The 14163-nt window shown below is 42.7% G+C and overlaps 1 protein-coding gene across 1 annotated transcript in view; it reads right to left on the bottom strand.

Moving 5' to 3' along the window:
* Nucleotides 1-14163, bottom strand: part of VPS13C (vacuolar protein sorting 13 homolog C) — a 352162-nt gene that overhangs the window by 39649 nt on the left and 298350 nt on the right. Inside the window, exon 65 of the mRNA XM_040413678.1 lies at nucleotides 9056-9291. Within this exon, the coding sequence (XP_040269612.1) occupies nucleotides 9056-9291 (236 nt within the window). The remainder of the gene's footprint in view (nucleotides 1-9055; nucleotides 9292-14163) is intronic.

Raw genomic sequence — 14163 nt, 5'->3', positions numbered from 1 at the left:
GTATATACAGCAGTGTACTGATATGTGAGGTACGAGGTATAATAGATGGAGTGTGTACAGGTATATAGTAAATACAGCAGTTTATTGACACCGCGTACCTCACATATCAGTACACTGCTGTATATACTATATATCTGTACACGCTGCATCTATTATACCTCGTACCTCACATATCAGTACACTGCTGTATATACTAAATATCTGTACATATTGCATCTATTATACCTCGTACCTCACATATCAGTACACTGCTGTATATACTATATATCTGTACACACTGCATCTATTATACCTCATACCTCACATATCAGTACACTGCTGCATATACTATATACCTGTACATATTGCATCTCTAATACTGTGTAATATATGCAGTATGTGTGTATATATATATATATATATATACACAGAGCAGTGTATTGATGTGAGACATAGAAGGTATAATACTGTAGATGCAGTGTTTATAGAAATATGTGGTCAGTTATACATTACGGTCACTGTGTGTGAGGTACATGAGGTAGTGGTCACTGTGAGGTACATGAGGTAGTGGTCACTGTGAGGTACATGAGGTAGTGGTCACTGTGAGGTACATGAGGTAGTGGTCACTGTGAGGTACATGAGGTAGTGGTCACTGTGAGGTACATGAGGTAATGGTCACTGTGAGGTACATGAGGTAGTGGTCACTGTGAGGTACATGAGGTAGTGGTCACTGTGAGGTACATGAGGTAGTGGTCACTGTGAGGTACATGAGGTAGTGGTCACTGTGAGGTACATGAGGTAGTGGTCACTGTGAGGTACATGAGGTAGTGGTCACTGTGAGGTACATGAGGTAGTGGTCACTGTGAGGTACATGAGGTAGTGGTCACTGTGAGGTACATGAGGTAGTGGTCACTGTGAGGTACATGAGGTAGTGGTCACTGTGAGGTACATGAGGTAGTGGTCACTGTGAGGTACATGAGGTAGTGGTCACTGTGAGGTACATGAGGTAGTGGTCACTGTGAGGTACATGAGGTAGTGGTCACTGTGAGGTACATGAGGTAGTGGTCACTGTGAGGTACATGAGGTAGTGGTCACTGTGAGGTACATGAGGTAGTGGTCACTGTGAGGTACATGAGGTAGTGGTCACTGTGAGGTACATGAGGTAGTGGTCACTGTGAGGTACATGAGGTAGTGGTCACTGTGAGGTACATGAGGTAGTGGTCACTGTGAGGTACATGAGGTAGTGGTCACTGTAACTGTGAGCAATGAGTAAAACAGGGCATGGAGGGGGGGGGGGGAAATGATGAGAAGTGGAGGACCTCCTCTTACCTCTCCATTCCAGTCTGTATGGATCAATGCAGAGCTGCTTGATAACTTCTAATACTTGCTGTTAGGGGTTGAAGGACCTGTGATGATGTCATCACAGGTCCTGGCAGATATACCTTCGAAACCTAGGAACTACACCATTTTTGGTGCAGTTCCTTTGCTAGATTCTGCAGGACCTGTGATGTTGAAGATGATGTCATCACAGGTCCTGGCAGATGCACTGTTCTAACCTGGGAACTACACTTTACACTGTGCAGTTCCCTTACAGGACCTCTGATGACATCATCAAAGGTCCTTTAGCTTTAGAAAGATAAACAGGAGCAATTAGGGTGCGGGGCCTCTCCTCCACTTCGGGGCCCCGTCTGCCTATATGGTAGGTAAGCCACTCACTGCTCAGGGGGAGGAGACTCAAGGGAGGGTAGGGCTGGCAGCAAGGAAACTCAACACTGGGGGGCGGGCCTCGGGCCGGCCGCCCAGGTTATACAGGCACAGTACTACTGCAGGGCGGGTGCACAGGCGGCCGGGCCCCCTGGAGTGCCGGGCCCGGTCGCAAGTGCGACCCCTGTATGTACGCCACTGCCAATCGAGATGGTTTGGGGTGAGCTGGACCGCAGAGTGAAGGCAAAAGGGCCAACAAGTGCTAAGCATCTCTGGGAACTCCTTCAAGACTATTGGAAGACCATTTCAGGGGACTACCTCTTGAAGCTCATCAAGAGAATGCAAAGAGTGTGCAAAGAAGTAATCAAAGCAAAAGGTGGCTACTTTGAAGAACCTAGAATATGACATATTTTCAGTTGTTTCACACCTGTCTGTTAGGTATATAATTCCACATGTGTTAATTCATAGTTTTGATGCCTTCCTAGTCATGAAAATAAAGAAAACTCTTTGAATGAGAAGGTGTGTCCAAACTTTTGGTCTGTACTATATATATATATATATATATATATATATATATTATATATACACACACATACATATACACACATACACACTGTATACATAGCAAAAAGAAAACTGTATTCAAGGCAGCACATAAAAAATTAGTAAATAGTCCTTTATTGTTCCAAATGCAACGTTCCAGCTTGAGAAAGGCTCACAAAAGGGCTGAAATGTCACATTTGACACAATAAAGGACCAACCTTTTTTTAAAGCACTGCCTTGGATACAGTTTTCTTTTTGCTACTTATAGACTTTGGGCCAAGGTCTGGTGAGGCGTGCACTATATAGGTTTTCTGATCGTCCTATGGCAGCACAGCATACAATGTGTTACTTGCCCGTTAGTACAAACACATAAAGACATGTTAATTAGCAATAATGACATCAATTAGACAAAGCTCTTGCACCCTATAAAAGTTATCAGAAAGACACAGAGTCCCAATAGTTTTTTTTATTCTCTAGGTCTGTTACAAGGAGACATCACTATGAATTGAAGCTCTTACTTGTCAGAGTAGCACACAGGGAGCGGTATCACTTCACAGTCCACTGGACGTATAGAGGGTTTTTCAGTCAGAGGTCCCTTGCTCCCAGCATATCTGTTTATCTCGTATAGCACTAGGAACGAGTGAATCGACCTTCGGATCCAAGATCCGAAGTCGATTCGCTCAAAACTTCATTTGCTGTACTGAGATCATCCGATCAGTTATGGCAATCCTGAATAAAAACAACTTTTTAGCCTCTATAGATTTATCAGAGGCATACCTGCTCATACTCATTCTGCCAAGTCACAGGAAGTTCTTGAGAGGAGCATTTCAAACGCCAACAGATATACTGCACCTACAGTTCACCTGCCTTCCCTATGGGATAACCTCTGCTCCTAGAGCAGGGATGGCAAACCTGCGGCTGTCCAGCTGTTGTAAAACTACAATTCCCACCATGCCCTGCTGTAGGCTGATAGCTGTAGGCTGTCTGGGCATGCTGGGAGTTGTAGTTTTGCAACAGTTGGAGAGCGGCAGGTTGGCCATCCCCGTCCTAGAGTCTTCACCAAAGTAGTACTAGTTCTGACAGCAGCCCTCAGATTGGAGTAGATATGTGTAATACCTTACCTGGATGATTGGCGAATAATAGACCCCTCTCAAAAACAACTCCGGAAAGATCTCCAAAGGACTACATCTCTAATTCAGACACATGGTCTTACATTTAGAAGCGGAGCTGGATACGCCTCTTCAAAATTCTGGCGGATCCACCGCCAGCGCAGGGGTATATTAAGAACGGAGTCTAAAACGCCGGTCTTAATAAATGTGCCGCTCTGTGCCTTTCTGATACCTCTGATACAGCTCTGTCTGCTTGATGTTATTTTTATGTTAACATGTCTCTAGGAGGTGGAACCTAGGAGGCAATTAGCCTATTGTATGCTGTGCTGCCTACGGACTCCAGGAAAAGAATATTTCGGTGAGTAAATTTTTGATATATACACATACATACGTACATATTATTATAGCATTCTATATACTACAGCATGCCACAATATATATTATTATATACCACATTTCAAAAGAATTTTAAAACTCACTACACACAAAGGGGCAGATTTATGCTAGAATGGTGGGTGCAATTTTTGGATGAAACGGCACATATCTGGAGATGCTCCTTCTTATTAAGCCCCCTCTCCTGTTTGAGTCAAAAAATTGGAGAAGCGCTAGTGGTGACACTTTAGGTTCAAGTTAACCACTTCCCGCCACGCTAACGCCGAAAGGCGTCATTTCTGCGGCGCTCCCAGGTCACACTAACGCCAATAGGCGTCATCTCGCGTGAGCCGAGATTTCCTGTGAACGCGCGCACACAGGCGCGCGCGCTCACAGGAACGGAAGGTAAGAGAGTTGATCTCCAGCCTGCCAGCGGCGATCGTTCGCTGGCAGGCTGGAGATGTGGTTTTTTTAACCCCTAACAGGTATATTAGACGCTGTTTTGATAACAGCGTCTAATATACCTGCTACCTGGTCCTCTGGTGGTCCCCTTTGTTTGGATCGACCACCAGAGGACACAGGTAGCTCAGTAAAGTAGCACCAAGCACCACTACACTACACTACACCCCCCCCCCCCCCGTCACTTATTAACCCCTTATTAGCCCCTGATCACCCCATATAGACTCCCTGATTACCCCTGTCATTGATTACCCCCCTGTCATTGATTACCCCCCTGTAAAGCTCCATTCAGACGTCCGCATGATTTTTACGGATCCACTGATAGATGGATCGGATCCGCAAAACGCATCCGGACGTCTGAATGAAGCCTTACAGGGGCGTGATCAATGACTGTGGTGATCACCCCATATAGACTCCCTGATCACCCCCCTGTCATTGATTACACCCCTGTCATTGATCACCCCCCTGTAAAGCTCCATTCAGACGTCCGCATGATTTTTACGGATGCACTGATAGATGGATCCGATCCGCAAAACGCATCCGGACGTCTGAATGAAGCCTTACAGGGGCATGATCAATGACTGTGGTGATCACCCCATATAGACTCCCTGATCATCCCCCTGTAAAGCTCCATTCAGATGTCCGCATGATTTTTACGGATGCACTGATAGATGGATCCGATCCGCAAAACGCATCCGGACGTCTGAATGAAGCCTTACAGGGGCATGATCAATGACTGTGGTGATCACCCCATATAGACTCCCTGATCACCCCCCTGTAAAGCTCCATTCAGATGTCCGCATGATTTTTACGGATGCACTGATAGATGGATCGGATCCGCAAAACGCATCCGGACGTCTGAATGAAGCCTTACAGGGGCATGATCAATGACTGTGGTGATTACCCCCCTGTAAAGCTCCATTCAGATGTCCGCATGATTTTTACGGATGCACTGATAGATGGATCGGATCCGCAAAACGCATCCGGACGTCTGAATGAAGCCTTACAGGGGCGTGATCAATGACTGTGGTGATCACCCCATATAGACTCCCTGATCACCCCCCTGTCATTGATTACCCCCCTGTCATTGATTACCCCCCTGTAAAGCTCCATTCAGACGTCCGCATGATTTTTACGGATCCACTGATAGATGGATCGGATCCGCAAAACGCATCCGGACGTCTGAATGAAGCCTTACAGGGGCATGATCAATGACTGTGGTGATCACACCATATAGACTCCCTGATCACCCCCCTGTCATTGATTACCCCCCTGTAAAGCTCCATTCAGATGTCCGCATGATTTTTACGGATGCACTGATAGATGGATCGGATCCGCAAAACGCATCCGGACGTGTGAATGAAGCCTTACAGGGGCGTGATCAATGACTGTGGTGATCACCCCATATAGACTCCCTGATCACCCCCCTGTCATTGATCACCCCCCCTGTCATTGATCACCCCCCTGTCATTGATCACCCCCCTGTCATTGATCACCCCCCTGTAAGGCTCCATTCAGACATTTTTTTGGCCAAAGTTAGCGGAATTATTATTATTTTTTTCTTACAAAGTCTCATATTCCACTAACTTGTGTCAAAAAATAAAATCTCACATAAACTCACCATACCCCTCACGGAAACCAAATGCGTAAAATTTTTTAGACATTTATATTCCAGACTTCTTCTCACGCTTTAGGGCCCCTAGAATGCCAGGGCAGTATAAATACCCCACATGTGACCCCATTTCGGAAAGAAGACACCCCCAGGTATTCCGTGAGGGGCATATTGAGTCCATGAAAGATTGAAATTTTTGTCCCAAGTCAATTTCCGCTAACTTGTGCCAAAAAAAAAAAATTTCTATGAACTCGCCATGCCCCTCATTGAATACCTTGGGGTGTCTTCTTTCCAAAATGGGGTCACATGTGGGGTATTTATACTGCCCTGGCATTCTAGGGGCCCCAAAGCGTGAGAAGAAGTCTGGTATCCAAATGTCTAAAAATGCCCTCCTAAAAGGAATTTGGGCACCTTTGCGCATCTAGGCTGCAAAAAAGTGTCACACATCTGGTATCGCCGTACTCAGGAGAAGTTGGGGAATGTGTTTTGGGGTGTCATTTTACATATACCCATGCTGGGTGAGAGAAATATCTTGGTCAAATGCCAACTTTGTATAAAAAAAATGGGAAAAGTTGTCTTTTGCCAAGATATTTCTCTCACCCAGCATGGGTATATGTAAAATGACACCCCAAAACACATTCCCCAACTTCTCCTGAATACGGCGATACCACATGTGTGACACTTTTTTGCAGCCTAGGTGGGCAAAGGGGCCCACATTCCAAAGAGCACCTTTAGGATTTCACAGGTCATTTACCTACTTACCACACATTAGGGCCCCTGGAAAATGCCAGGGCAGTATAACTACCCAACAAGTGACCCCATTTTGGAAAGAAGACACCCCAAGGTATTCCGTGAGGGGCATGGCGAGTTCCTAGAATTTTTTATTTTTTGTCACAAGTTAGTGGAAAAATTTTTTTTTTTTTTTTTTTCATACAAAGTCTCATATTCCACTAACTTGTGACAAAAAATAAAAACTTCCATGAACTCACTATGCCCATCAGCGAATACCTTGGGGTCTCTTCTTTCCAAAATGGGGTCACTTGTGGGGTAGTTATACTGCCCTGGCATTCTAGGGGCCCAAATGTGTGGTAAGGAGTTTGAAATCAAATTCTGTAAAAAATGACCTGTGAAATCCAAAAGGTGCTCTTTGGAATATGGGCCCCTTTGCCCACCTAGGCTGCAAAAACGTGTCACACATCTGGTATCCCCGTACTCAGGAGAAGGTGGGGAATGTGTTTTGGGGTGTCATTTTACATATACCCATGCTGGGTGAGAGAAATATCTTGGCAAAAGACAACTTTTCCCATTTTTTTTATACAAAGTTGGCATTTGACCAAGATATTTATCTCACCCAGCATGGGTATATGTAAAAAGACACCCCAAAACACATTCCTCAACTTCTCCTGAATACAGAGATACCAGATGTGTGACACGTTTTTGCAGCCTAGGTGGGCAAAGGGGCCCATATTCCAAAGAGCACCTTTCGGATTTCACTGGTCATTTTTTGCAGAATTTGATTTCAAACTCCTTACCACACATTCGGGCCCCTAGAATGCCAGGGCAGTATAACTACCCCACAAGTGACCCCATTTTGGAAAGAAGAGACCCCAAGGTATTCGCTGATGGGCATAGTGAGTTCATGGAAGTTTTTATTTTTTGTCACAAGTTAGTGGAATATGAGACTTTGTATGAAAAAAAAAAAAAAAAAAAAAAATCATCATTTTCCACTAACTTGTGACAAAAAATAAAAAATTCTAGGAACTTGCCATGCCCCTCACGGAATACCTTGGGGTGTCTTCTTTCCAAAATGGGGTCACTTGTGGGGTAGTTATACTGCCCTGGCATTCTAGGGGCCCGAATGTGTGGTAAGGAGTTTGAAATCAAATTCTGTAACAAATGACCTGTGAAATCCGAAAGGTGCTCTTTGGAATATGGGCCCCTTTGCCCACCTAGGCTGCAAAAAAGTGTCACACATCTGGTATTGCCGTACTCAGGAGAAGGTGGGGAATGTGTTTTGGGGTGTCATTTTACATATACCCATGCTGGGTGAGAGAAATATCTTGGCAAAAGACAACTTTTCCCATTTTTTTATACAAAGTTGGCATTTGACCAAGATATTTATCCCACCCAGCATGGGTATATGTAAAAAGACACCCCAAAACACATTCCTCAACTTCTCCTGAATACAGAGATACCAGATGTGTGACACTTTTTTGCAGCCTAGGTGGGCAAAGGGGCCCATATTCCAAAGAGCACCTTTCGGATTTCACAGGTCATTTTTTACAGAATTTGATTTCAAACTCCTTACCACACATTTGGGCCCCTAGAATGCCAGGGCAGTATAACTACCCCACAAGTGACCCCATTTTGGAAAGAAGAGACCCCAAGGTATTTCGTGATGGGCATAGTGAGTTCATAGAAGTTTTTATTTTTTGTCACAAGTTAGTGGAATATGAGACTTTGTAAGAAAAAAAATAAATAAAAAATCATCATTTTCCGCTAACTTGTGACAAAAAATAAAAAGTTCTATGAACTCACTATGCCCATCAGCGAATACCTTAGGGTGTGTACTTTCCGAAATGGGGTCATTTGTGGGGTGTTTGTACTGTCTGGCCATTGTAGAACCTCAGGAAACATGACAGGTGCTCAGAAAGTCAGAGCTGCTTCAAAAAGCGGAAATTCACATTTTTGTACCATAGTTTGTAAACGCTATAACTTTTACCCAAACCATTTTTTTTTTACCCAAACATTTTTTTTTTATCAAAGACATGTAGAACTATAAATTTAGAGCAAAATTTCTATATGGATCTCGTTTTTTTTGCAAAATTTTACAACTGAAAGTGAAAAATGTCATTTTTTTGCAAAAAAATCGTTAAATTTCGATTAATAACAAAAAAAGTAAAAATGTCAGCAGCAATGAAATACCACCAAATGAAAGCTCTATTAGTGAGAAGAAAAGGAGGTAAAATTCATTTGGGTGGTAAGTTGCATGACCGAGCAATAAACGGTGAAAGTAGTGTAGTGCCGATTTGTAAAAAAGGGCCTGGTCTTTAGGGGGGTATAAACCTGTGGTCCTTAAGTGGTTAAACTAAATACCTATGAAATTTATTTGGTAGAATATGCTTAAAAAACAACAAACACGCCCTTCGAGCACTTTCTCAGATATGCAAAATATTTGTGGCAGATTAATTATTGGAGACCATATGTGCATATTTATCATTATTATTACTGCATACCCTATATTGGATGAATTAGATGAACATTTTAACACACTTACCTTGTGATGCCTATGTAAGAGATTTCTTGTTTGCTCTCATTGTTGATCAGAGAAAGCCCCAAACTATGGATGGATATATTTATTTCCTGATCTGGTTGCTCCATTTCTTCAGCCTGGCGGGCCTTTGTCACTAAAGCCACATCTTCTGTGAAAAGCAGGACTCTCTGGCGTCCATCAAGGAATGACACCCAATGAATCTGAATCTCAGGACTGTAAGCAAACTGACCACTTTCATCCTGAAAAGAAAACATTAAATGCATTAAATTCTGCATTTTGGTTTCCTTATTAAGGTGAAGCAAATTGAGACCGCTCTTTGCTACAAATAGATATTTTATCAGCAATGTACACATTGGAGGATTTTATCAATCTTGTATGTCAGCAGGGAAGTTATTAGGTTAAAAAAAAAAAAAAAAGGCTTAGGCCCCACATGGTTTGTCCTGGGCCCAGAACCTAGTGGCTGCCGACTATACAACAGTATTGCCGTCCCTGTCCCGCTGTACACGCTCATAGGCCACTAGCTCTGAGGCCAAAGATAGTGTAGAACGGCGCAGGCGGCGCAATGACATAATTGAACGCCTGTGCCAGGAAGCAGGCAACGTGTTCACGTTGATGAGTTATTACTGGGGACACTATGGGGGAAAGGTGTCGGGCATTAAAACTAATATAATACTACTATAATAAACCGACTGGGGGCATTACGCTGACTGGGAGCAGTACAGAGAGGCATTAAACTGACTAGGGCAGCACAGAGCAGCATTATACTGATTGGGGCAGCACAGAGGGGCATTATATCGACTGGGGGCACTACAGAGGGGTATTATACCTATGAGGGGTATTATTTTGACTGGGGGCAGTACAGAGATGCATTATACCAACTGGCAGCAGTACAGAGGGGTATTATACCGAAAGGCAGCAGTACAGAGGGGCATTATGCGACTAGGGGCACTACAGAGGGGCATCGAACTGACTAAGGCACAAGGATGTATTATACCTACTGGGGCTACCACAGGGGGCATTACAACTTCTTGGGGCACTACAGGGGGCTATCATAATTACAGGGGGGCACTATGGGTGCATTATATTTACTGGGAGTACTGGAGGGAGCATTCTATCTACCAGGAGCACCATAGGGGGCATTATAACTACTGGGAACACAATAGGAGCATTATAACTCTACAGGGCTGTATGGGGAGACTTATTGAGTGGCCATATTTGTACTGGGAGCACTATAGGGGGCCTTATTACTACTGGGGTACGATGGAGCATTATTACTGCTGTGGGCTTTGTGGGAGCATTATTATTATTGGGCACAATATAGAGGGCAGTACTACTAACAGGGGCACTCTTGGGGCGGATTATCACTGCTGGGGCCACTATTACTACTGAGGCACTTTGGGAGGGAATTATTACGATTGGTGGGACTTTTGGGAACACATTGAGGAATTCCTGTATTGGAAACCAAATCGGGCACAGTATTAGGGAAGCAGCAGGATGACAATCCTGGGGCAGTAGGAGGGGGAGGATGATGAAAAGTGAAGAATCTAAGAAGTCTGTGTGCCAAACTATACAGAGACAAGATGTGGCTGAAAGAAGTTGTCATGTGTTGTCTGGGCCAAATGGAGAAGATTAGGAAAGAGAACATTAACATTAAATACATCACTGGATGTGATAGGTATGTGGTGCTATATTCTCCTGTACAGTCAGGGCCAGAAATATTTGGACAGTGACAAGTTATGGCATATTAGCTGTTTAACAAAACATATTCAAGATACGGTTATATAATCAATATGGGCTTAAAGTGCAGACTCTCAGCTTTAGGGCTTGTTCACACGACCGTATGGCTTTTTCAGTATTTTGCGGGTCGTTTTTAACGGATCAGTTTTTCAGTTTTTTTGTTTCAGTAGTGTTTCCGGTTCCATTACGTTTTTCTGTATGGCATATACAGTAATTACATAGAAAGAATTGGGCTGGGCATAAAGTTTTCAATAGATGGTTCCGCAAAAACAGAACGGAAGACATACGGAGTACATTCCGTATGTGTTCAGTTTTTTTTGCGGACCCATTGACTTGCATGGAGCCACGGAACGCGATTTGCGGGCATTAATAGGACATATTTTATCTTTGAACGGAACGGAAAAATGGAAATACGGAAACGGAATGCATACGGAGTACATTCAGTTTTTGAGGAATCATTGAAATGAATGGTTCCGTATACGGAACTCAAAAAACGGCCTGTATACAGAACGCAAAAACGTTCATGTGAACGAGCCCTTAATTTGAGGGTATTCACATCCTAATTGGAGAAAAGGTTTAGGAATTTATCATGTAGAGAAAGTTAATGGGGGAGTCACAGTGGAAACCATAAATTACCACATAAAAAGTAACCATGGAAATGAGCAGTGTACAATGTGATGGAAAAATGAATCCAGCCAGCAAAGGAAGCAATATGGACAATCACAATACATTAGTAAGTGTCTTGTATTAACTTTCTCTACATAATAAATGCTATTTGCTGAAGTGAGACCACCCCTTTAAGACACAACTTAAGGCAGAAAGACCCACAAACAACTTAAGACAGCTGCAGTAAAGGATGGTCAAAGCATCACAAAGGAGGAAACCCAGCATTTGGTGATGTCCATGGGTTTCAGACTTCAGGTAGTTAGTGCCTGCAAAGGATTCTCTACAAAGTATTAACCTCTTCAGGACCCTGCCATTTTTTACCTTAAGGCCGTTTTTTTTTTTTTATTTGACACGTGTCAATTTATGTGGTAATAACTTTGGAACGCTTTTACTTATCCAAGCCATTCAGAGATTGTTTTCTCGTGACATTAGAAAAATGTGCAACTTTCCAAATTTCTATTTCTCTGCTTTTAAAACCGATAGTGATACCTCATATAATAGTTAATTCTTTACATTTCCCATATGTCTACTTTATGTTTGGATCATTTTGTGAATGCCATTTTATTTTTGGAGACGTTAGAAGTTTAGAAGCAAATATTAAAATTATTCTGAAAATTCCCAAAACCCACTTTTTAAGGACCAGTTTAGGTCTGAAGTCACTTTGTGGGGCTTACATTTTAGAAACCACCAAAAAATAAACCCATTTTTGAAACTACACCCCTCAAGGTATTCAAAACTGATTTTACTAACTTTGTTAACCCTTTAGATGTTCCACACAAATTAAAGGAAAATGTTTTTTGGCAGATTTTCCATTTTAATCAATTTTTTTCCAGTAACAACGTAACGGTTAACTGCCAAACAAAACTCAATATTTATTACCCTGATTCTGTAGTTTACAGAAACACCCCATTTGTGATCGTAAACTGCTATACGGGCACACGGCAGGGCGCAGAAGGAAAGGAACGCCATATTGTTTTTGGAGGGCAGATTTCACTGGGATAATTTTAAGTTGCTATGTCACATTTGAAGACCCCCTGATGCACCCCTAGAGTAGAAACTGCAAAAAAGGGACCCCATTTTGAAAACTACGGATAAGGTGGCAGTTTTGTTGGTACCATTTTAGGGTACATATGATTTTTGGGTGCTCTATATTACACTTTTTGTGAGGCAAGGTAAGGGTACTTTCACACTTGCGGCAGAGGATTCCAGCAGGCAATCCGGATGCAAACTGATGGCATTTGTCAGACGGATCCGGATGCAGATCAGTCTGTCAAATGCATTGAAATACCGGATCCATCTCTCCGTTGTCAGCCAGAAAAACGGATCCGGTATGAATTTTTTTTTGCATTTTTAAAAGGTCTGCGCATTCGCAGACCGGAAAGCCGGATCCGTTTTGCCGGAAAACACTTAATGCCGGATCCGGCACTAATACACTTCAATGTAAATTAATTCCGACATTCCGGCAAGTGATCAGTATTTTTGGCCGGAGAGAACTGCAGCATGCTGCGGTATGTTCTCCGTCCAAAAAATGTAAGAGGGACTGAACTGATGCATCCTAAACGGATTGCTCTCCATTCAGAATGCATTAGGATAAAACTGATCAGTTTTTTTCCGGTATTGAGCTCCAGTGACGGAACTCAATACCGGAAAACAAAAACGCTAATGTGAAAGTACCCTAACAAAAAATAGCGGTTTTGACACCGCTTTTATTTTTTGTTATTTAAAATGTTTATCTGACAGGTTAGATCATGTAGTATTTTTATAGAGCAGGTTGTTAGGGAAGCGACAATACCCAATAGGACAACTTTTTTTGGTTGTTTGTTTTAGTTTTACATAATAAAGCATTTTTGAAAAAAAAAATTTTTTTAGTCTCCATATTCTTAAAGCAATATTTTTTTTTTATTTTTTGGGCGACTGTCTTATGTAGGGGCTAATTTTTTTTTTGCTATGAGATGACGGTTTGATTGGTTCTATTTTAGGGTGCAAATGACTTTTTAATCGCTCGGTATTACACTTTTTGTGATGTAAGGTGCCAAATATTTTTTTTTAAGGTGTTTACCTGAGGGGTTGTGTCGTGTAATATTTTTATACAGCAGGTAGTTATGGATGTGTCTATACCTAATATGCATACTTTTTTTTATTTATTTAGTTTGACACAATAAAAGCATTTTTGAAACAAAAAAACTAATAAAAATCATGTTTTACTGTCTCCATATTCTGAGAGCCATAGTTTTTTTTATTTTTTGGGCAAATGTCAAATTTTTTGCGGGATGAGTTATCTATTTAATGGGTATTATTTTGGGATGCATATGACTCTGATCGCTTGGTATTACACTTTTTTATGCTGACAGCCTGACTGAGACCCAACTAAGGGCTGGATCTCACAGGCTTCCGTAGAAGGCAAGCTCCGATGCCTATGGAAGGCATCGGCTGCCTTCTCTACCATTGGGTCCCCGTCACTGCAGCGCGGGAACCCGATGGAGAAGCGGAGGGCACCAGTACCCTCTGCATGCCAAGGTTAGCTTTGACTGCGGCATACAAGGGGTTAATACGCCGGCACCGGTGTTTTCAGGGTACGGCGAGGGTCCTCTACGGTTTAAAAAATAGGAATTAGACTTGCAGGTAATTCGGTTTCCAGAGATTCCCTCATGACATCACAACAGGACTCTCAATTAAAGTAATTAGAACTGTTGAGGCAATCCAGCTGG

This window comes from Bufo bufo, chromosome 1 (genome assembly GCF_905171765.1).
Source record: "Bufo bufo chromosome 1, aBufBuf1.1, whole genome shotgun sequence".
Classification (NCBI taxonomy): domain Eukaryota; kingdom Metazoa; phylum Chordata; class Amphibia; order Anura; family Bufonidae; genus Bufo; species Bufo bufo.
Note: the sequence above shows the minus strand (reverse complement) of the source record. Positions and strands in the feature narration are given on the sequence as shown.